Source organism: Cimex lectularius, unplaced genomic scaffold, assembly GCF_000648675.2.
Source record: "Cimex lectularius strain Harlan isolate CLEC.00 unplaced genomic scaffold, Clec_2.1 scaffold88, whole genome shotgun sequence".
In the NCBI taxonomy this organism is placed as follows: Eukaryota; Metazoa; Arthropoda; class Insecta; order Hemiptera; family Cimicidae; genus Cimex; species Cimex lectularius.
The window spans coordinates 1,079,253-1,103,321 of record NW_019392660.1 but is presented as its reverse complement, the minus strand read 5'-3'; the positions used below and the strand labels follow the sequence as shown (position 1 = coordinate 1,103,321).

The following is a 24,069-nucleotide window of genomic DNA, read 5'->3' as shown; positions in this document are numbered from 1 at the left end:
TTGTTGCGATAAATCTGGTGTGTTGCGGGCTAGCATTTTTGAACTCTTTTGAATCCCATCTGATATAGGATTCTTTGACTCAATGTTGCGCATTTGCCAGTACGGACGTGAATCAGAACAAGCACTCTTGCCTCGTTTATTTAGTTGATGTTGTAGTGTTTTCTTGAAGATTTTGACAGTGTCTTGTATAAAGGTATGTTGTGGAGTACCGAGTTGACATTACAGTTTATCAAAGACGTGCATTCCCATCGGTGTTTGTAGGATGTATCGTTTATGGACAGAAATCAGGAATTGAAAAGCCAAACATCGAACGGTTTGGCCCAAAAAACGATGAATGATGGCTTCGCACATTTCTGGAATAAAATCTGATATTGATTGTTTTGAAATCCTGAAGGTGTACTTGAGGCTTGTATACAAGTCTCCACTTGCTAGGAACCGGAGAGTGGCGGGAGAGATAGATTCCCGAAAGTGGGTATCTTTCTTGGAAATTTGACCACCGACTTTCATTAAAATGGTTTCAAAATCGGTCGGGGACATCCTCAAAAAATTTCTGAACTTTAATCGCAATGTGTCCAAAAGATTTTTCCCGTGCTGATTCCCGCCATGAAATATTTGTCGAACCTACCATCTTTTTGGGTTTTTTTTAATGCACCTCCGATTGGATTCACTACGTATAATGCAAAAAGAGCAAGGGAATTCCTTTAAGAGCTAGTACCTCTGTCATTTTTACAGGCACTGATGAATGTTAACTGAATCTTGGTCTGGACACGATTCTTTGTCGCGGAGCAGAGTCGGGGCTGCATCGCAACAATGAATCTACACAGCCCCGACTCTGCCCTGCAACATGAATGGACTCAAAGAATCCCAGTGCGTACTAGGCTTAAGAAAGATTGTGACCCAAATTTGTGATGCTTTTAAATTAAACTATATTTGTCCATTCTCTCCCCCACTTAATGTTTTTATTCTTTCCTTTAAAATTCTGAGTTCTTGAATTTTTTTGTATTTTAGATTACTAGAATGTTCAGAGTACCGAAGTTCAGATTAAGGAAAGAGCACTGTATCTGCATTTAATTAATGCAATTAGATTATAATAATAATTTTATTTATGGCCCATTCGAAAGTTCAGACGATTAGAAATAAGAACAGTTTTCCTTCTGCAACTCTGCTTCAAATCTTAGTAAAAATAAGTTAAGAAATATGGTAATAAAACAGTAAAATATCACAGATTCTACATGATAAAAAAATTGGCCTGTTAAGATGGTCCAGAGTGTGAGCTTATGTGTTTGTCCAATCTCCTGTTTCATTCAAAGCCTTATTGGTCAATTGTTCGATTTCATTTAACAACTGTTCCGTTTCCAAATCCATGCCCGCTGGGTCGCAAGGGTCCCATTCGAGCGAATCGGACGGGCTGGCTTCCCCACAGCCGGAATTCGAGGATACATCTTCCACAACCGAGTTACATTGGCTTTTGAATTTGTACGTATGGGTGAATACAGCTAAATTTGAAATTAAATTAAAAATTGAACAAAATGTTACAATATCGCTGTATATCTGTATTTACCTTCGTTTTCCCATTCTAAGTCTATTGAACTTGGAGGGGTGCCTGATGAACAACTGACTTTCCTCTTCTGAAGAGCCCGAGTGGCAAGTGTGTGCGCGTCGAGTGGAAGAAGCTGTGCACCTCTAAAGAGAAAAATCGTGACATAAATAACAAAAGCTTACTAATAATTTATTTTTGAAAAAAAATCCATACTCTAAATCCTCATTGTGAAGATTTTCCAGTAAACATTGTTCTGATTTGGTAATTAAATTTTTCTCTAATTTTCTCCTCCCCCAGCTTACCTATAATACCAAAGCATATATACATATTAAGAATCCATAAGCATAAAATACCAAGATAGCCCTTGGTTAAACATCCTATAAATTTTAATCCAAATAAGCTGTTTTGTTCATATTAAACATATAAAGTTAAAAATCGATTAGGTTCTACTTACAATTACTCAAATTAAGACAGCACTATTTTTCAAAAAATAGACCAGAAACCTCTTAACATTATTAAAGAAAACTAAAAATTAAAATAAAATGAATGAAGCAGTTTGATTATATAACAAAACAAGGCAATTTGATACAAAGCAGTTAGTTGAGGAAATGAGATGGAAGATATATGAAATAGGAAATAACCAATTATTTTGCCAAGAAAAGAATGTGCAACATGTTTTGATGCATGTTTAATACCATTGTCCATTGATATTTTTGACGCTACAGATTTTTAGTTCTTACATTTAAATTAAAACTTTTTTATATTAACATGAAAAAAACCAATAGACCCATAGTTTTAAATGAGAAAAACTTACATTTCAGTTATATAAACAAAAATGTTTTTACGCCTATTGTTTAAATTGCATCAAAATGAGATTTTCCACAAAAAATTGACTTATTTCATTGACCGACACCAATTGTACCTACACGTGTGCAACTGAACTGTTATGAGTGCAAGGGAATTATGTATACAGGAGAAAAATGAAGTGCTGTAGGCTGTGTGATGAAATCATCTGCATATTTTCTTTTCTTTTCTTTTTTTTTTATTAGAAACTTACCTTGGACAACTTATCGTAGGGATTGTTCAACGGTAAACTATATCCATGAATGCAAAGAAATAGATTTATTACATAAAATACAAGTGTTACTTCTAGTTTGTATCTAATGAATCAACTAGTCTTCTAATTTTTTTAAAGAACAATTATCTGTTTGGGGAATGGTAAAAGGTCAAACTTACTTTCCAGACATGGTCCACACATCTGAGGAATCTTCATTTTCCTAAAACAAAACAAAAATGAAATACTTTTTCTTTTTAGTATAATTAAAAACAAAAAATGTTATTTGTTGTAATTAATAAAAAAAATATATATATATTTCTGTTAATATATGCACGTCTTTGTGATAGAACCTCATAACAGATTGTTGAGGTAAATTCAAACAGCTTTTAGTTAGATACAGCTAAAAGCTTTTTGAATTTACCTAAACAATCTACAAAAATATATGAATGAATGAATAATAGTATTTATTTACATGGAATACAACAAACTCAAAATATGTTACAAAATACTTTATGGCATGGACAACAGTCCGTCAGCCGGAGTACAAAAATATATGTTAGCACTTACTGTCATCTCATCTGCATCAGCATTGACTAAGAGTTGAAGCTGAAATTTTACAAATCATTAAATTTGACGTTTTACAATTTTCAAAATAAATGCAAAAGAGAAATAAAATCATACCTCAATTGTATCCTCGTTTCGCATGTAAACGCATTTATGAAGTGTGACGTTCCTAACAACAAAAATAAACAGATCACAAAAAAATACAAACTATTGAACTGAACCGTACTCTAAATCAGTGGTTCCCAAAGTGGTCCCTACGGACCCCCAGGGGTCCCCGGTATCATCAGGGGGTCCGTGGAAAATTAAAATTGGTTTGGGGGTCTCCAAACAACATCAGGTTGGGAACCACTGCTCTAAACTGTGCAAGAGAGAAAAAGAAGTTAGAGAGAGAGAGAGAGAAAAAAGATTCGATATTTTATATACAATTGTTTTACAAACAGCCAAGTTGTATGGGTTGATATTTTAAAAATTATTAATTAATTATATAATGTATAATAATGATATATAATAATTATTAATAATATATAATACATAATTATATTTGATAATATTATTACAATTTATTAGACAAGGTAAGCAGAAAAAGCATCTTTAAAAAGTTTAATAATTTCTCTTTCTGCTCGTTTGACATTTTTAAGTTTATTATTAATTGAATAAATGTTAAAATAACACTAGATGATTATTTAGTGGAAAAGCCATCTCACACCTTTAGATTAGTCAGTTTGTTAAAAAACCGTGACAAAATGTTTAATTGCGATTGAATTTGAGTGGAAACTACACTGCAGGCAAAACACGTTTGGTAAGTCATTTATGAAGACTCCTTTTTGGTGTAATGTCTGGTTAAGTGATCCAAAATATTTTGATGCACCGGCACCATAATTAATTGGCGTCTGATTATGCTATTCAATGGAATATTTTTTCAAGTGTCACATCATACAATTCTTGGTTCTTCCAATTGCTTGTGTGGTTAAGTTAAACTAACAATTTTTGTTTTCTCACCTCTGACAATTTATCTACAACCTTGGTCCTCAGGTCTTCAACCTTGTTAATAATAACATCCGCTGTTTCTTGAAATATAGAGGCATGAGACATAGACAAATGACTCAAAAAAAAAAAAAAAAAAAAAAAAAACAATGACTAATTCTGTCTGGAGCAGACTGAAGCAGAACATTCGACTTTGCCAGTGTGGTTTCTCCCCACTTGAAACTATACTAAAATGGTATTTCTGGTTTGCTTCAAACAGCCTGGAGAAACCTCAGGATGTAATACTTACGTATAATTTGGTTGTTTCCCTATCGTACTCATAAGCTACTGCTGAAGATGGTGAAATGACTAGTGATGGTAGACAATGATTAAAGGTTAAAACATTTTTACGACTTTCCTCACCCTGACTAATATTGGTCTATTGTGTAATCTCAATCACTGTCGAGAGCTCTTTGTTAAGTTTAAGGCTTTTTATCAGATTCCAAATCTTTATTAAGAGCTCCTATGTGTATCCTTCAGATCTAGGCTATTACTCACTCAGGAGTAGGAATTTCAGCTTGACTGGAAAAAGTCAAAACACAGACAAGGTAAAACATGTTTAGTAATGTGTGGTGATTAGTGACCATTTGTCGATGATTATTCAGAAATCGTGAGATGCGGTCTGATGTGATGTAGGTTTCAGAAAAACATTTTCTTTATCGTGTCAACATTTCGATCTTTCAATTAATTACGGTTTTAGTTGAGATAAAAAAGTCAATGGCACGAACGGGATTCGAACCCACAATCCCGCTCGTGCCAATGACTTTTATCTCAACTAAAAACCTTAATTAATTGTAATATATTAATTGGTCAAGCGGACCACGAAATTAATGAATTTCAATCTTTATTGAGATCATCTTCTTCAGGGTCTGGGATTTACAAACATTGTTTAAATTTAACAAAAGCATGTAGGATGTGGAAAATAGTGAATTCATACAATGCAAATAAATATTTTTTATATTCAATCAAAGTATTTTTACTCACTCAAAGTGTTTGTCTTCTGCATAATTGTGCCATTCTTATTAATTGTGCCATAATTACGCAGAAAAAAACAACACTTTGAGTGAGTAGAAATACTTTGATTGAATATAAAAAAATATTTATTTGCATTGTATAAATTCACTTTTTTCCACATCCTACATATTTTTGTTAAATTTAAACATTTGTAAATCCCAGGCCCTGAAGATGATCTCAATAAGATCAAAACGTTGTCACGATAAAGAAAATATTTTTCTAAAACCTACGTCACACCAGACCGCATCTCACAATTTCTGAATAATCATGTTTAGTAAGTTTGTGATTAGTCCTTTTTGGTGTATGGTTTTGTCATGTGACAAAATTACTATTAATTGCAAAATTATTACATAGGTGTACCCAAAATATTTTGATGTACAGGTGCCATAATTAATTGGCGACGTGACTTCTGATGATTGTATTTAGAAGTGCCACCTTCATACCACCAAGTCGTACATTCTTCCTATTGCTTGTATAGTTAATTTATCGGATCTCCAGGCCATTTATGTGTCTTACTCCTGCTGAGTACCTTTCCTTTCAAGTACGTAAATTGATAATTTAAAAAGGAATGTCTGAACAACTCTCCTCTTGAATAAATAAGTAAATTCTTTCCCTATCGTTAATCTCTACATACCCCGTATCAATCCTTTTTTCCTACAGTACTCATCTTATCTTTAGTTATTCAACTGTACTCCTGTTCTCTACCTTTTCATTTTTTATTTTAATTATTCTACACTGACATTTTTATTGAACAAAGCATAAGGTATAATGTATGGTAAAACAAACAAAATTTACAATGAGTCATCATACCTTTTCTTGGGCCTTTTCTTAAAAAGCCCGAAGCAAGCACCCATTCCAGGGTCTTGCTATTCCAATCCAGGACAAAAGTTTGAAACATTGATGTGAAAATTTTTCTTCTGCCTTATTCCTCACTTGATTTCTACAAACAGCCTCTTTCATTAGACATAAGTGTGTACCAGGGGTGTGGACGATTTAAATAAATAAATAAAAGCATGAATTGGAGTCAAGTTAGAGGGGAGAACTTTGCTAACGATGACAAAAACCAAAAAACAAACTGGGTGCACGAGGAAAACAAGAACCCTTGGGTTTTTGTTGTCAGTTCACTTGGGGAGCATAGCTTGTCATGAAAGCTGTCAAAACCCCAGAGGAGCATTAGCGCATCCTATGCTCACATTGCTTGGCGCCCAAATTCATATTTGACCACATTAATTCAAACAATTATTTTATACACAAATATCTATTTATATATATATTTTTTAAAAAACACCTAAACTGCTTTGCTTTATTAGAAGACTAGCTATCAAAATTTGTCCTTTTTTTGGATTTCTAGTAAGTATAAAGAGAAAAGATAAGGAATTTTGTGTAACAAAAAGGCAAGCATATTACATAGCAAGAGGAGGATCTGCAGGACTATAGACCCTGAAACTATTCTTGGGATAACAAAAGCAACATAAAATCCATACCATCTCAGAATGGAGAAGGTCAACTCTAGCAGTGCTAGACCCAGTTTATGTTAAAACTACTCTCCCCAAATTGACAGTTATGGAAATTAAAGAGTCAATTATTGACGTCCAGAATAAATACAAGAATGTAAGCGCAAAAGTGAGGTACTTGGAAAGGGATAATAGAAAGCAAAATTTAATAATTTTTGGAGTGCAGAATGAATTCATTGATTATTGGGAACAAGGAGCCTTTGTTCGTGACTTTGTAAATAAAAAGCTGGAGTTAAACCTAACACTCTCCGATTATGACTTTGTGAGAAGAATTGGTAAGAGCGAGAAGGACAAAGCCAGGCCAGTTTTAATTGAACTCACACAATTCCGCACTAAATTACTTATTGTAAAAAATAGTTCCAAGTTAAAAGGAACGAATATTTTGATAGGTGAAGACTTCCCAAAAGAAGTAGCTGAAACACGCAGAACAGCCGGCATTAATCGCGAAGAGAAGGAAAATTTGCAATTTTAAAGTATAAGTTGATAATTAGAGAGTCCTCCACTAAAAATGGCAATAAAACGTTCGATCAGCTTAAAAAAATACCATTAATAATTCACCCCATCTGAAAATGAATTAAACACAAAAATCATTAAGGAACATAAAAGAACCAAACCAGATGTTACATGGAATCAAAAAATTGAACTAATGTCCAAGCCGCCTAGTATTTCAGGGGACAGTGCTGGGGATGCCAGAGAAAACACAAACACAGCAGGGAAAAATACATCTAAAAAGAAATAGCAATCATCAGTTGACACGGATTTGGATATATCGGCATACAGCATTCATGGCTTGAAGAATAAAAAAAAAGTAAGAATTTTTTTAACTACCTCAAGAACTTCGACATTATTTTCCTCTTTGAGACCTTCATAGATGCTAAGGATTAAGAGGACTATTCATCAACCTTTCAAGATTTCCAGCTATTATGGATCCCAGCAACAAAAGAGGTGAAATTTGGGAGAGCATCGGAAGGCTGTCTATATGGCATTAATATAAGAAGTGTGGCAGTAAGGTATATTTCTTTTTGTAAAATTAAAAACATAGATATGTTAAATGTTAAAACAAATAAGTATGTACATTTATCTAGTGGAACATGCATTTCAACAGACTGTTTAATTTAGTATCAGATAGTAATGATTTAAACATTGTTATGATTGGAGATTTTAATGCTAGAATCGGTACTTGGCAGCAAATCCCAGAAAAATACTTCACTAGTAATGATAAATTGATTAACTCGAGTAGAAATTCCAAAGATGTAACGGTAAATGTAAAAGGAAAAAAGATATTGGAAATACTTGATAATTTTGGTTATGTAATATTAAATGACAGAATGGATGGCAAGATTTTTCCTTATTATTATTATAGATTACTTTTACTTTTATTATTTCCATTTACTTTAGTTTAGTTTATTTTATTATTGAGTTATATGCATTATAGGTAATCATAAATAAGAGATGTATATATTTGCAATAATTTTTCAGCTATTATTATATAATTATGTTGTATTATTACATTACTGAAATTTTTGAAGAAAGTGTATATTCCTTTTGTAAATACTAATTATAATTACTTGTAAATACTAATTATAATTACTTGTAAATACTAAAAAGAGAGATTTTAGTTATATAAGTTTATCTGCTAGACTCCCTCAGACAGTTTTAAACCATAAGGAACGTCTTTCTTGCTCTGCAACATATACTGCCGATTTGTAAACTTTGTATTATATTAAGAAATAAAGACATATAGTAGTAGTACTCTCCCCAAGGCAAACTCACTACTACAGAGATGGCTAAATTCAGAGGAGTACCTACAACTATATACCGGTCACTGGCAACTGAGAAAACATCTCATTATTGTAGGTAATGCAATGAGGAGGAATCAGCCACACATGGCTTCTTCGAATGTGAATGGAGACTTAACTCAGGATATAAAGAAAACCCAAGGAAGTTAGCAGCAATGACTTAGCCCTTCTTAAGAGAAGGATTGAATCGATTGCACTAAAGAACTAGAAAAGTACAATAAGTCGGAAGGCTGCAGGGTCATCATCATTGAATAATATAGATGTCTAGTTCCATAAAATGGACCTGACTCGTAGAAGAATCATTCTCACACAACTAAGAATAGGCCATGCATGTACATCTAACTGAAAAGTGCAAACGCCACCATTCCTGTTATTAATTTTCAATTTTTCCTTCATTTATCTGTCCTAAATTTTCAAACCATTTCAAAATGTATATCATTCAAATCTATTTGTTGAGGTATTTTTTCCTATACAATTATTTCACTAGGTAATCCAATTCAGTGTGTTCATAAAGACACAATAATCATATTTTTTTCCAGGATATGGACTAACACAAGTCAAGGCTAGTTTGACAATAAATTTGAGCAGATATGAATATAATTTTACTATTTTGTTTTTCAAAAGATATAAACGCCAAGTAACAGATAAGCTTTACATTTTTATTATTAAATGACCTTCAAACACAATGTGTCATTTAGAAGCTTTATATTTGTAAGTGGAGTTTTCACACAAATAAAATTTCTCAGGGACATTAAGAAGTAATACAAAGCAAATTACGTGTAAACAAATCTCAAGAACCAAATTAGAAAGAAAACAATTCCCTCTATATTAAAAAACACAAGTTCATGGATATTTATCAACTCTTTTACCTACCAATTTTTGAAAAGACAAATATTAAATAGTTTTAACTGCAACAGCAGAGATCATATAAACTCTTAGGGTGCCGGTGTTTTTGAAAAAAAGCCCATTTGTCCGTCGGGTTCAAACCATACAGTGATGAACGCCAACGATCAACGCCTAAACCGTTGTTGCCACTGATGCCTCTGCTATTAAATTGTTTTATATTTATTATATAATATTAATATATTTTTTATAGTTTTAATAATTAAATTTAAAAATGTCATAATAAAATAAATACATTTTTCCTTGCATTTTTCAATACTATAAATACTTATTTCAAATCTGTGTAAGTAAAAAAATTGGATTAACATTAGTTTAATGGATGGAACATAATCATACAACAATAATGAAAAAAATATTCACAAACTAAAAAAATATTCACAAACTAAAACAAATAAATCACAAGTAAAGCTGCTTTAACAAAGCTGAATTGATTTTATATTATGTAAATCGAATGAAATATTTGCAGAAAATTTTCATATCAAAGCGTTCAAGTCTTTTACCTTTTGACCAGATTATTTAACCAAATAAACACTTCAAAGAATAGCCAAAGATAACAAATAAAAAAAAAATCCAAGCCCAATGTTAATTACTCGCCCTATTGAGAAATATTACAAAATAATATAAATAAATTTTATTAAACATTATTTTGAAATGAATGTACTTAAAAATTTTAAGATGAGATACCATGTTGATTTTCAATAACAGTGAGCAAAAGAAAGGATACTATCATTTTATGAAAAAATATCATAAAAATATCGAACTTCACTACTCCAATCATTCCAGAAATCAAAATTGGAAAAAAAAATCAAAAAGTCAGCATTTTAAAGGAAACAAATTAAACATTATTTAAAAATTATTATCAATTATATTTTACAATGATTATTACAATTTATTAGGGAATGTAAGCAGAAAAAATATTTTCAAAATTTTAATACTTTCTCTTTTGACGTTTTTAAGTTTATTATTAATTGAAAAAATGTTAAAACCACACTGGATGATTATTTAGTAGAAAAGCCATCTCACATCTTTAGAATATTGGCTTAATTTTTATTCTGTTGTCTAAACACATAAGAATTGCTAATATAAAAGGAAAGGTTTAGGCTCAAAATTAGTCAGTTTGATTAAAAAACCAAGACAAAATGTTTGATTGCGATTGAATGTGAGTAGAAACTACACTGCAGGCAAAACACATTTGGTAAGTCATTTGTGAAGACTCCTTTTCGGTGTATAGTCTGGTTAAGTGAAAAAATTACAATATTATGGGTGTACCCAAAATATTTTGGTAATAATTAATTGGCATGGCTTCTGATGGTGCTATTCAATAGAATATTATTTTTAAGTGCCACAACATACAATTCTTGTTCTTCCAATTGCTTATGTAGTTAATTTATGTAGATCATGAATTTTCCAGGATTTATTTTGTTCAATGAATCCCCTCATTTCCCTTCACTGCTTAAACATGAAGTCTACATTTTTCTTGCATCAGTATAATATTCCTGATGCTTAAAAATGTGTGAAAAATGTTAAATAAATTTTAAGAACTGATTGTTACTAGTATTATTAATTTTTAAGGGTGTTTTAACAGCTAAGGTCATTTCACACCAACTGATTGTTTAAAGAAAAATTGAATTACAATAGGTTTTGTGTATGAAATTATAATAAAGTATAATTTTTTTTGTACTTATGAATTTTTTTAGACCCTGTGTAATCCGAATACTCCCCTGTGGCAATTAGTATTTGCTTATTTTTGTTTTTAAATTCTTACCCCACCCAGGGCTGTATATAAACTAAATATATAATATATACTAAATATATAAACTATATTTAGTATAGTTAAAAATTTTTTATTTATTAAAATTATGAAAAACCTGGATTTTTAATGATATCCAGGGTTTCAAAAGTTTGGCTTGGGATGCACATGGATATGGGATATGGGCAGCCTAAATTTTTTAGGCAAATTTAGTTTTCCTATTTAGTTATCCCTAATATTTCTGGGATATTATGCCATTTTTATGCTTATTTTTGTTTTTCAATTCTTGCCACATCCAGGGCTGTATACTTTTAGTATAGTTACAATTTTTTTTATTTATTAAAATGTGGACTTTTAATGTTATCCAAGGTTTCAAAATTATTGGATATGGGCAGCCTAAATTTATCCCTGATATCGTGCCATTTTTATTCTTTATGGTTTTATTGCCAAGTTAAAAATTTTCATATTTTCCATTTGCATCACACACCTTTAGAATATTGGTTTAATTTTTATTCTCTTGCCTGAACACATAACGAAGAGTATGTAATACCCTGAAATTATCAGAGTAAAATCTGAAATAAATCTGAAAAACTGATTTTTTTTAAAGAAAAATTGAATTATGATTTTTTTTTTGTGTGCGTTTGAGTGTTTGTACATGTGTGTATACGTAAAATCTAAAAAAATTAAAAACTGATTGTTTAAAGAAAAACTGAATTGTGAAAGGTTTTGTATATTAAATAATAATAATTTTTTTTTGTATATGTGTATTTTTTACACCCTGTGTGATCCAAATACTCCCCTTGAGCAACTACTTTGGAGTAGTTCCTTTTTTTGCTTATTTTTGTTTTTCAATTCTTGCCACACCCAGGGCTATATACTTTTAGTATAGTTACAATTTTTTCTATTTATTAAAATTATGAAAAACCTGGACTTTCAACGTTATCCAACGTTTCAAAAATTTGGGATGCACATGTTTATGGGATATGGGTAGCCTAAATTTATCCCTGGTATTGTGCCATTTTTATTCTTTATGGTTTTATTGCCAAGTTAAGCTTCATTTCAGGTTTTCCATTTGCACAATGCTTATTGATTAACATACAGAATACATTTACATAACATTTGTCTTTTATCTGTGACTCAAAAATTGCAAAGGTGGAAAAGTGTGGAGGGAGTTGCCATGGCAAGAGAAGGGAGAAGAACCGTAATAAAACCTCAAAACTTTCAAACGTGCCACAGTATGACAGCCCTGGGGCACACATTCCAAATGGCAGTTTTGTGTTAATTAAATTAATTATTGCTCATTACCTCAGGGAAACCGTCCCGTGATATTGTTTTAATGTATTTTATAATTTAAATCGACTGTGGTAGTACACTTAAGTAAATTGATTTGTGATAATGTACTAGGTGGTTTAGTTCAGTTACCAGGAAAAGAAAAAACAAAAAAGATAATTTATAATTTGCCTTGATAAATAACTCATAAATTCTCTAGTTATGTCTTGTGTGATTTAAAGCATTTATAATTTTAAAAATAACAAAGAAATTTAAAAAAAGATGGCTCGTATTGCTTTTGTTGCAATTTTTCTAGCATGCTTTCAGCATCCGTTCGCTTTGCCATCCGGTCCGAATAGGAACAAGCTGGTCGTAGTGTCTTTCGATGGGTTCCGGTTTGACTTTTTGGACAGGAATATAACGCCTAATATTAACCGTGTGGTCAGCAAGTCGACGGTTGCCCAGGTGGTCATTAATGTTTTCCCGACCCAGACGTTTCCGAACCATTTTTCAATATCCACCGGCTTGTACGCTGAGAACCACGGAGTCCTCCAGAGCAAAGTGTACGATGCTGAGCGAAAGAAAGTCCTCACGTACGGATACGACTTGTGGCACTACGACGACTCCATTGTACCAATTTGGGTATGATATTTATATTGTAAATTGTATAACTTTGTTAAATTAAGTTTTTTTAATTATAAAATAATCGCCTTTTCTTTAGTATTGAACAGCCAAGAAATCCTTGACTGACTGTACTTTTTTTGTAACTTTATATAAAAAAAAATTTCCTTTAATTTATTATCAGGCTGCCCGCTTAATCTAATTTTTTACAACAGATTGGCGAGATATGCAGATAACACTTTCAATTAAAAATTCCTTCAATAAAACAATAGAGATAACTTTTTTTCTTGCCAATGTTAAAGAGATAACTACATTTGAACATAAATTAATTATTGTTATGATAATTTGTTGGATTCTTGACTACCGGTGAAGAATGAGGTAGTTTGGAAAAACACTTTTTTCATTTTTTTGCTGACGTTTCGACCTTTATTTGGACCATCTTCAGGGCATAAAGTGTGGTGCTAGTCTTGTGGCGTCATATTGGTTTTGTGCAAATGCGATATGACACCACAAGAATAGTGTCACACTTTTCGCCCTGAAGATGACCTGAATAAAGGTCGGAACGTCGGCAAAAAATGAAAAAGTTGTCTTTTATAAACTATCTCTTTTTTTGACCACTACTCATGAATCTAAGCAATTATTAAACAACCGGCCACTAAAAAAACAAACATCATTATAATAGTTTATTTTTTATTTATTTGTATAATTTTAATTTACTAATTTGCTATTAATTTAATTTTATGGTATATTGTTTCAGTTTTCAAACTCTTTTAGCAAAAAAAAAAACAAGATAAAAATAATTAATGATATATTAATTGAGAAATATTTTAGCCTGTTATCATGGGATAAATAATTAATTTACATAATTTAACGTGCATTGTTTAATTTATCTTGTGACTGGTATATTTCATGAACTTCACATTGTCTTTTTCTTTTCACTTTTTAAGCAGGTACCTATTTTCAAGCTAACAGATGAAAATTCATTTATTAATAACAAAATTACATAAAACTATACATATAAATTGCAAATGCAAAAATCATTATATACAAATTGTACGAGTATAAATTAGAGCTTTATCTCATGTGGGCTGAGAAAAAAAATGCACTACTGTTCATTATGAAGGCTACCGACAATGGAGTCATATAAGTCAGCCCTCTCACTCAATCACCCAGACATTACGTACATTATTTACAATATTTAAAGATGGGGAGACACCCTTATCAGAACAGGGGGTCCAACAAAATACTCTCATGCCTAAGCCTTTAAATCGAGTGCTATGCCTACTCACTCCCTATAAGGTGCCAAGGCCTGGCACTATTCGACAAAGTGTGACACTGATAAACTTTTCTCTATATGCAGAACACCTGCACGGGGTTTGCCTCAAAAGCAGGTGTCTGTGTCAGTCGGGTATGGCCTATCCTCATAGGTGAGATCCCTTCCTTGCAGCAAAATGCTGATTATTAAATTTAATTATTATCATTATAATAGTTTTTAAATATATGCAATTTTTTTTTGTAAATTGCAGATATTAAATGAAAAGCTTGGTGGTGTGAGTGGAGTTAGTATGTGGCCTGGGTCAGATTTTTCTTACAACAATACAAAGCCAACCCACTTCCTTCTGTACAATACTAGTACACCGTTTAAAGAAAGAGTCGATGTTGGTATATCATGGATGACAGACAAAAGAAATCCAGCCAACCTGGTTTTACTTTATTTCGAAGAGCCGGACAGACATGAACATGCGTACGGGCCTAATGCCACTCAAACCAATGCACAGATTCGACGCGTTGACGATGTTGCCGGGTACCTTATGAAAAAGTTAAAACAAAACGGCCTCGGCGACACAAATGTGATATTCCTCAGCGATCACGGGATGGAAAGTGTGGCTAAAAACAATATTATTAATTTGAATGATTTTGTGGGCTCGAATGCAAAAATGTACGGATCATCGCCAGTCCTCCAGGTCTATCCAGTTGTTGGTAGGTTTAGTTTGTTTAATTTTTTAACTCGACATTTATTTGACGGTTTTGAATTTCTTCAGGTAAAGAAGACGAAGTATTTAATGTCTTAGATAAAAAATCAAAAGAACTGAAAAACTTCAAAGTGTACAAAAGAAATGACATTCCGGATTCGTTTCACTATAAAAAATGTAGGCGAGCTCCACCAATCCTAGCTCTTGCTGAGCCAAAATACGCTTTTCAGGATTTGTACGAAAACATAAAATGGTATATAGAATATTTCAATGGTAAGCTAATTTAATTAATATAAGTAATTTTTAAATCCTATTTTTACAAAACTTAAGTTACTTTAACAAATTTCATTTGATTTTAGTGACAGGAGATGGACCATTTGGTGTGCATGGATACGATCCAGAAACAATTAAGATGCATCCCTACTTTTTAGCGATAGGTCCAATGTTCAAAGAGAATTTCAGAGCACCGAAGATTTTTACAGTGGATCTGTTTTTACTGTTCGCTCGAATCCTGAATTTAGACACATCAGGGATAAAGCAGGATGGATCGTTTGATAGGATAGAATCAATTGTTAATTCAGGGGCACTCAAGCTTCAGAATTTTGCCCTGGGTTTGTATTTTATTCCAGCTTTATCGACAATTTATAATATAATTAAATTTTAAAAGAAACACTAGCTAAAATGGTAACTGTTGCATGTTTTGATTCTTTGGTAACTTGCTTTTGAGTTTTATATGCATGGTTTTGCACATTTTAAATCGTGTGTGCTCACTCTAATAATATAGCACAGCTTTTTTTTTTTTTTTTAATTTTTTTATGTAATAAAATGTAAATAAATGTTTAATTTCAGCCTCACACTTATAGTAAGGAGAATTTCACCAAATGACGGAAACAAAACTCATTTTTTTGCTGTTGATACTTGCACTCATTATTCATTGCTTATGAGCACAAACGAAAAATCTTCGTTTTCACTAGCACTACAAGATACATCACTTTCATAATTTTTTCTGTATATTTGCACGCATGTATATAGCCTAATAACATAGTTTTGCTTTATTACAACAAAATCTGATTCTGACATGGTTGCGGTGATTGAATATTTTATCTTTTTTTCTTATTATAAATTAATTAAAAATATAATAATAAATGTTATGGTTAATTGGAAGAAAATTAACAAATAACACGAATGGATTTGTTGTAAATGTAAATATTTAATAATAGTGTTGTATATAATTTATTATGTGTATGCAGAAAATAAATTTTGCTTACTTAAATTGAGTTTCCTTTAGTTTGCATTTAGCTTTGGTCATCCTTTATTCCAATAAAATATTTTTCACAATGGTAAAGAGCAATTTTGAAAAATGTTTTAATCAGTGAGAATTTAAATGTTACTCTACGACAAACCGACTTGTTTGTATTATTTCATAGTCCAAACACAGACATTATTAAACACAGTAATGTAAAACCTGTGCTAACAGAACTTAAAAAAAAACAACCTTCAAATGAAAAAGGAGTGAACAATAAAAGGCATTTTAGGGAAAAAAATTATATTACTCTTGACAAATTTGTTTCATACTTTGACATTTACATTGTAACTTTTCTATGACGGATTATCGTGAGGAATGATATATTGTTCGCTATACAGAGGTGTCCATTTTTGGGATAAGAGTGAAAAAAAATTAGTTTTACAAAGTCACAATGGGCAGTACAAGATATCAATAGAATTTTAACTTTTCTATGACAAGAGGGTTTTTCACCGAGCATACTTTTGCATAGAAGCAAAGTTAAAATTTGAAACTTTTCCTCTGTGCCAAAGCTCATTTTGTAACAGTTTGTACATCTTGGATGTTCTAAAAAAGTAAGGGTCTCTGCAATTAAAAACGTTTTTGGGTTTAAAATCAGTATGGTGTTGTTTAAGTTTTTCCATCCAGTTGTGTACAACCTCGGTCCTTCAGTGGTTATGGCGTTCAACTCATATTTGCCACACTAGCTGCTCTATGTCTGAATCTTAGTGTTTTTTTAAAATTAAGAATAGTATGAAAAAAATAGTGTAAAATGTTTTGACTCTTTGTCGTTTAGTTTTTCTATATGACTTAACTCTACAATCTCATTCATTCTGAAGACTGCAGCCAAGTGGTTAGGGCGGTTGATTCATATTTGCCACACTAGCTACTCTAGGTCTGAATCTGAATTTTTTGGTTTGAATTTTTTTTTTTTTAATTAAGAATAGTATGAAAAAAGGAGTGTAAAATGTTTTGACTCTTCATCGTTTAGCTTTTCTATGACTTTGCTCTACAATCTCATTCATTCAGGAGACCGCAGCCAAGTGGTTAGGGTTTTTTAATTTTTTTTTTTGGTTTTTTAATTGAGAATAGTATGAAAGAAGTAAAATAGTTTGACCCCTCATCGTCAAGCTATCCTGTATGACAGGAATTACTTTACAACTTCGGTCCTTCGCTCCATTAATGGTTTTGAAAGACATCTTATATCTAAATTTATCATGCCAACCTGAAGATGCTTTAAAATCAATTTGCCCTAAATGTCTTGCAACTTCTAAGGCATTTTCTCGGATAAGCAGACTGGACAGTGGTAAGTCCGAGCATGGCAAAACCATTCACACACATCCTGGTTTATAGCCATTTTAAAAAAAAGTCTAGGTCATTTCCATGTTTGAAAAATTTGTCTAAAAGTTCCTTTTTATTCTTTAGAATTTCTTTTGTATAGAGGTTTTCCAATGGAAAACTGCAACCGTGTCTTGCATACTTAGTGTTTCACTTGTTTTAATTATATAGTTTTTTCTTTAATTATCGGACATACACAAAAAAGTACTTAAACAGTACATACAAAGTGGCATAATCTGGGAATATTTGGAAAATATTGGAAGGTGAATAAAACAGGAGAAACGGTTTTTCTCAGAAAAAAATTATTCTCTATTGGCTACTGTCCGTTTTTGGGAGAGTTTCATTCAGACAGAATATAGTCGAAAAAGCTGTCTAAGTTGTTATATTGTTATTGGGAGTTGCAACTTTATAGAAGGGTTTAATGGGAAGACGGGAAGAGATGTCCGTTAAGGGAAGTTTCACTGTATTCATTTTTATACTGAAAAGTTTCAAATACATTTAACATTTGTAATAAAATTGCTATACGACAGCGAAAAAGGAAAACATGGATTATGAAAAACAAGAAATTTATACAGTAGTAAATTGTATATTAGAAAAATTACCACTATATTTGAACTTGAGCCAAATTTCAAACCAAAAAATGCTATCGCTAGTTTTTAAGCTACCTATTATTTTAAAAAATCAATAAGAAACAACATACCTTTGGCATCCTCCTTGTTTAGAGAATAAATAAAAAATAACTATAATAATAATGTATTTTAGAACATTTGTTATTTATCAACTTTCTCCCTTTGATTAACCTAAACCAAAAATTGTGAATAATTTTATAGCTCCCTAATCTACATTTCCATGACTAATAAATTTGTCACAGTTTTAATGTGTGATAAAAATTGAAATTTATTCCACCTTAATTCTTACTTATTCAATTCTTATTTAAACAATGTTGCATTTATTATAGATATGCAAATGTCATTTTGTATATATTGTGTTATTTTTTTTGTATGCATCTATGTTACTTGTTTGTTTTATATGTAAAATTAGTTTTATTTTCTTTGCACTTGTCCCTTGAAGTTTTACTTTACCGTGGTTATTTTTACCGTAATTAAAAAATTAAAAATTTTTTTAACTTTTAAATATATGGTTTTTTTTAAACTAGGTCTTGGGTAAGATGAAAAAGCTAGTGTCACGAGTGGGATTCGAACCTACAACCTTCATCCCAACTTAACTAGAAGTCACGAAATCTCAATGGTTTGAGCAGCTGCGTATTGAGCTAAGGGTCGTGGGTTTGAATCCCACTCATGACGGTAGCTTTTTCATCTCAACTGAGACCTTCGATAAAAACTATGATTAATTTAAATACAGTCAATTATGACTATTAAATACATATATGGATTAATATTTAAATATATGACTGGGATTTGAGGTTATTTCCAGTAAAAAAATAAAAATCTCTCACTCATGTTTAATACATTTTTCTTATTTTTATATTTATTTTTAAATAATGGAAAAAATTTATCGTAAAAATTAGGCTGTTTTGAAAATAAAAAACTTAATGCCCTCAACCTATAAATATATTAATAATCAATCACTTTGTTCTTGTTAAATCAAATTAGTCAAATTAGTTAAGTCTTATTAAGTCAAATTAGTACACTCTTGAAGGTTCATATCTGAAATTTAATTAAAAGACGGAGATAAAAATGAGTAAAGTAGTTACTGTATGTTTGTGTATTCACAATTAATTAATATTAATTTTTTTGTCTAACAAAATTTTTAATTGAATTGATGTTGAAAAGAAAAAACAACCATAATTTTCCTCTGAAATGAATAAGAGAAAAAAATGTTTTACAATTTTAATTACATTTCTTATGTTGTTAATAACATTTTTATAGATTGGTTACTGATTATTTTGACCTGACTATAATCACTGGGTTTGTTTGTCAGATTTTTCGGCATTTCACCAACTTCAGGGCAAAATGCTGAAACGTCTGACAGACAAACCCACCGCGGATAGGCAGCTAATGAATATAGTTTTTATAGGTGTTGGTTGGCTAAAGCAAAATCAAAATTTTATTTAAATTAAAAATAATGCTACATAATTATGTTTGCTCATTGAAATTGAATATAACTTTCTTTTTACAGTGTTTTAATTAAATTGTAAATGTAATAATTGAAACATTGTTGCAGTGACTATTGCAGTTGGGATTTTGCTCCTGCTCGGAATTATTGGAATGGTTTTAGGAATCATTTATGTTAAAAAGTAAGCCCTAAAATTGAAGCCTCTTTTCATTCTTTGTTCTAATCCATGCTTAATTGTAGATATCTGGTTGTTAGCGACAATTCTGACTACATCAAACTTAACGTAGATGATGATGAATTGTAACAGTCAAAAGTATTTTTCTAGTAAGTAATTGGTTAATTTTCAATTTACATTAATTTGGTTTTTTCAAGATACAGTATTTTATATTACAATCATCAATTGGTGAGTTTTGCTTGAAGTTTAATTTCTGTAAGGGATGAAATCCAAAAGTTTGATTCAACCTCTCTACTATAGTCTTTATGTAAAGTACACCTTTCCTCCAGCTACGACACATAGGCACCTTTCTAGCCTGATTTGATGCATCTTTCTCCTGCTTTATGATCTGAAATCTTTAAATGTCACCTTCCTTTCACATTCTCTCAAGTTCGAGTTTTGTAGCCCTGTTCATCTTGAAGAAATCTCTTGTCTTAACCAATGTTTGAATCTTTTCAAGTTGGTCATCACATCGGACTTTTTCTTGTGTTATGTTCTTCAGTGCAATTTCAATGTAAGTTTCACTTGCATTTGATGGCCTTCTTCAGTTTTACTCTGCATTGCTTGAAACTGTAACTGTAAAACTACAGTTTTTTGACACCTGTAAAGAGCCCACAAGAGCCTGTCTTAAAAGCTGAAGAGTATATTTTAATTTAGTACAAAGTTGATATACTTCCTAAAGTCACTCAAATTGGCTTTCAGGTAGTTTTGCTCCATTTTAATCTGAGCCATTTGATACATTAACATATTAATCCCTTTTCTTACTTCATTTGGATTAACTTCTAGCAGGCTATCACTTGCAATTGAGCCATCACCATAAGACTGAGCCTATGATCTGACAAGATGGTCTTGCAGGAGAAAGAAGCTTGTAAGGAAGATTACACTTCAGTCAAGCTATTCGGCAAAAGTGGACAACTTAACCCATGTTGCTGCCTTCAAGGTGGAAAAGCCATGCATCCAATGCTGTCTTTCTTCAGATCCTCCAAAACCTTAGGTTATAGGGGTAGGGATAAAAGAGGAGGTCATAAGGCCTTCTGCACCTCAACCTGGGTAGATCTATTGTGCTCCCCTGTTTTTTATAACTCACTGGCTAGCTTCAGATAGTTAATCAACCTCCATAGCCTTGCCAGCAGCTCCTTAGTGTAGGATCTTGCTTGTGTTCTTGTCTTAGTTGCAACAACCTGCACCTACATAGACCTTCACAGAAACATAAAATGTGTTATGTTGTCTCCTCCTCTTCTTGGCAGTATCTACACAGTGTTTCTTCTTTCTGTACTCCTATCCAGTGCTCGTGCTTTTTTAAGTGGCAGTGCTGTGTTAGGAGTCCAACCAAAATCCTTGTTCTGTTACAGTTGCCCTACAGCAATTCCTTTGTAAGTTTTGTTGATGATTCTATAAATCTCTTCGCATGCCTCATACCTGTGGCATTGTTCCACTAGGTTTTGTACTAATTAAGGATCCATTTTAAGATGTATCCTCTTTTTTGGCAAGTTACTACGCCACAGTAGGGTTCAGGACTCAGAGAGTCCATGTTGGCTCCCTCTTTGGCCAAAATGTCAGCCTTTTTGTTGCCAATGTGCCCCGAATGCTCAGGGGCCCATGCTAGAGTCAGGTTATTCCATTAGACCTCTGTGCAGTCCCTAACATTCTTTGCCTTCACCTCGCATGAGGCTATGGTCTTTAGTGCTGCCTGACAGTCAGAGAAGATAGCTATCTTCTGGGAATGTATTCCTATCCTTTTTATTTCCCTGGCACAGTGGTCGCTATGATTTCAAACTGAAACACATTTACCTAGGTACTGTCAGTTCGGTCTTAAGATACAACCCAAAGACCCCAGGCCTGGGCCCTTGTCGGGTTTGGAGCCGTCCAAAACCTTAAGTTCTTATATCTGCTTGGTTGCATCAATAAGACAAATTTCAAGATTGTGGCTTGTGTCTTGGAGATTCCTCCTGGCCCTATCTCGTCTAGCCTCATTAAAAATGCTTCTTTTTCTCTGAAACGCTTTTCTTTATCATCACTCTTACTTCTTTATTTTCATTCTTTTTCTCTGGCATTGTCAAGTAAACTTTGGATAACTGGTGAACTTCTTTCTTCAGCTTGCCTGAAGTTGTCTCTCTTCTTGGGCTAATTGAAAAGTCTTGAAAAGAAATCTTTTGTTTATAAAGTCCTTTACTTATATCAAAACTATAATCATGGCTTTATATAACTTTAACAGTATGTGTCATACAATAAATGAACTTAAAAACTTTTTTTTTCAGGTTAAATTCCAAAAATGTCCACTTTTGTTAAACTGACTGCCATGTAGGAGCAACATTTAGTGATAATTTTTTCCAAAAAGATGCAATTGTGCATAGAAAGCTTCACGTAGTGAGAAATGTTCTATCTGTGATAATAAACTGATTCAATAATAAAATGAAAAACATTGTTGAAACAGGTGATTACGTTTTTATAGGAACTTAATAAAAATTAAAATGTATTATGTATCGGGGAGAAAAATTCCAAAATTGTCAAGCTTTTGGTCTATTTAATGTCTTCATCAGGACTACAATCTATAACTTAAATGAGAATAAATATCACAAAAAAAACAAAAAAAAAAACAACTAAACTCAGTTGTTGCATCTCTGATGTCCAGACAGATTCTAAAAGAAAATTTTTGATATTTGTTCTAATTACTAAGTCATTAAATAGACCAAAAGCTTGATAATTTTGTTTTCTTTTGGCTTCCTCCCTGATACTCGTACAACTACGACATATGCAAAATCAGAAGGCCAATAAAATAACTATTTCATTAGGCAAAATTTTGCATTTATTATTATTCAAATGTAAAAAAACCAGAATAATTAAATTTTAATGTATTCAACCCTACATTACACTTAATAAATAAAATTACCGTCCAGTAATAATTGACTGTGAATGAGAGGACTATTTCATTTAGTCTATTTGATAAATTCACTTGCACTTCTGTACTTTATGTTAAAATATGTACAAAAAAATATGTTGGCTGTGCAATATTAAATTATTATTTAATAATGAAAAACTATTTTAATGATTAATTTCTCATAGACCTTTATAATTTTTTCTTGAATTTTTTTTTCATTTTTGTTTTTTTACTGAGAGTATTATTTGTTATTTAATTTATGTTGCAATGGTTCACTGTGATGTTAACCGTAAGAAAAATTATAATTTTTTTTATTTTACATTTCACAAATGGTTTAGCTAATCGTTGACACTGATGATTTGTTACAAATAAAGTATGTTTTGAAATAGCAGTCTGTTTTTTAAGCCAGTCTTAGTGTGACTTAGAAAAAGTGGTTAAGAATTTTAAACAAATGTTTTTTTATTGGGCACTAAATCTGACAGGTCGCCAACCAGCAGGGAGTAAAGAAACATTTTCCAAAAACCTGGACGGCATGCAACAAGCGACTAGCCCTTAATAAATTAATGAAAGAGGTATTTAGTATGGGAAAGTTGTCACAAGATGTGGACATGGTTCAATGAGCTAAGGGCCACCATAAATTTGGAGGTCTAGGGATGTCTGTGTAAAGGAAACTCCTGAGTGTTATGACCAGATCATGATTAACCCTTGCATTAAGAGAGTTGTCCATCTGTCCGATAGTTTTTCCTCATTTATAAGGTCAGTGAGAGGACAGAGTCAGGGAGATGTAGTGAAATGAAATAGGCTTGATATTCTATTCAATGGATTTGTGAAATAATAATTGTTATTCAGAGTATCTATGCTTTTACCAAGTTTGTTTTCCTCTTCTTAAAACCATTATCAGACCCAAGTGGCCCCATTGCCAAGCACGGAGTGTGGCCCAGCCCTAAAGGGAAAGAAAGAGCTCAGACAGGTTGTAGAAGTTTCATTCAGCATGAAAAAGTGCAATGTCTCTTGGGAGATGAACATTGAAGTTTAAACTGTTTCTCCGGATCCCCTTTCCAACCACAAACTAGGAATTGAGCTATGACAGAAAAAGCATATCTCTGGGTTATTTGTGTGTCTTACTCCTACTGGTGTTGGCATTTTGTATGCAAGTAAGTATATTCATAATTAAGTAAAAATTCTGTGGAACTCCTCAGCAAGCCTAGTTACTTTTTAATAAACCTCTTGCTCAATTCCACCTTTCCTCTTTTC

The 24,069-nt window shown here is 32.0% G+C and overlaps 2 protein-coding genes across 4 annotated transcripts; one reads left to right on the top strand and one right to left on the bottom strand.

Moving 5' to 3' along the window:
• Window positions 1-874: 874 nt before the first annotated feature.
• LOC106668024 lies at window positions 875-18,434 on the bottom strand. Of its 2 annotated transcripts, none has more exons than XM_014396407.2 (8): window positions 18,348-18,434; window positions 3,279-3,330; window positions 3,165-3,203; window positions 2,777-2,817; window positions 2,598-2,634; window positions 1,754-1,842; window positions 1,562-1,683; window positions 875-1,496 (listed from the first exon to the last, which is right to left on the bottom strand). In XM_014396407.2, the coding sequence occupies exons 2-8, from the start codon at window positions 3,300-3,302 to the stop codon at window positions 1,276-1,278; spliced, it is 573 nt and encodes a 190-aa protein (XP_014251893.1). In that variant the 5' UTR covers window positions 3,303-3,330; window positions 18,348-18,434; the 3' UTR covers window positions 875-1,275. The 2 variants fall into 2 exon arrangements, with proteins under 2 accessions (XP_014251893.1, XP_014251892.1); XM_014396406.2 differs by lacking the exon at window positions 18,348-18,434 and adding an exon at window positions 6,009-6,366.
• On the top strand, window positions 12,389-22,499 carry LOC106668023 (ectonucleotide pyrophosphatase/phosphodiesterase family member 5-like). 2 transcript variants are annotated; one of them, XM_014396404.2, is made up of 7 exons: window positions 12,389-13,075; window positions 14,581-15,034; window positions 15,097-15,300; window positions 15,387-15,638; window positions 19,832-19,904; window positions 19,964-20,047; window positions 22,196-22,499. In XM_014396404.2, the coding sequence occupies exons 1-6, from the start codon at window positions 12,716-12,718 to the stop codon at window positions 20,025-20,027; spliced, it is 1,407 nt and encodes a 468-aa protein (XP_014251890.1). In that variant the 5' UTR covers window positions 12,389-12,715; the 3' UTR covers window positions 20,028-20,047; window positions 22,196-22,499. The 2 variants fall into 2 exon arrangements, with proteins under 2 accessions (XP_014251890.1, XP_014251891.1); XM_014396405.2 differs by lacking the exons at window positions 19,832-19,904; window positions 19,964-20,047; window positions 22,196-22,499 and adding an exon at window positions 15,877-15,915 and having other exon boundaries at window positions 12,390-13,075.
• The last annotated feature ends 1,570 nt before the right edge of the window (window positions 22,500-24,069 follow it).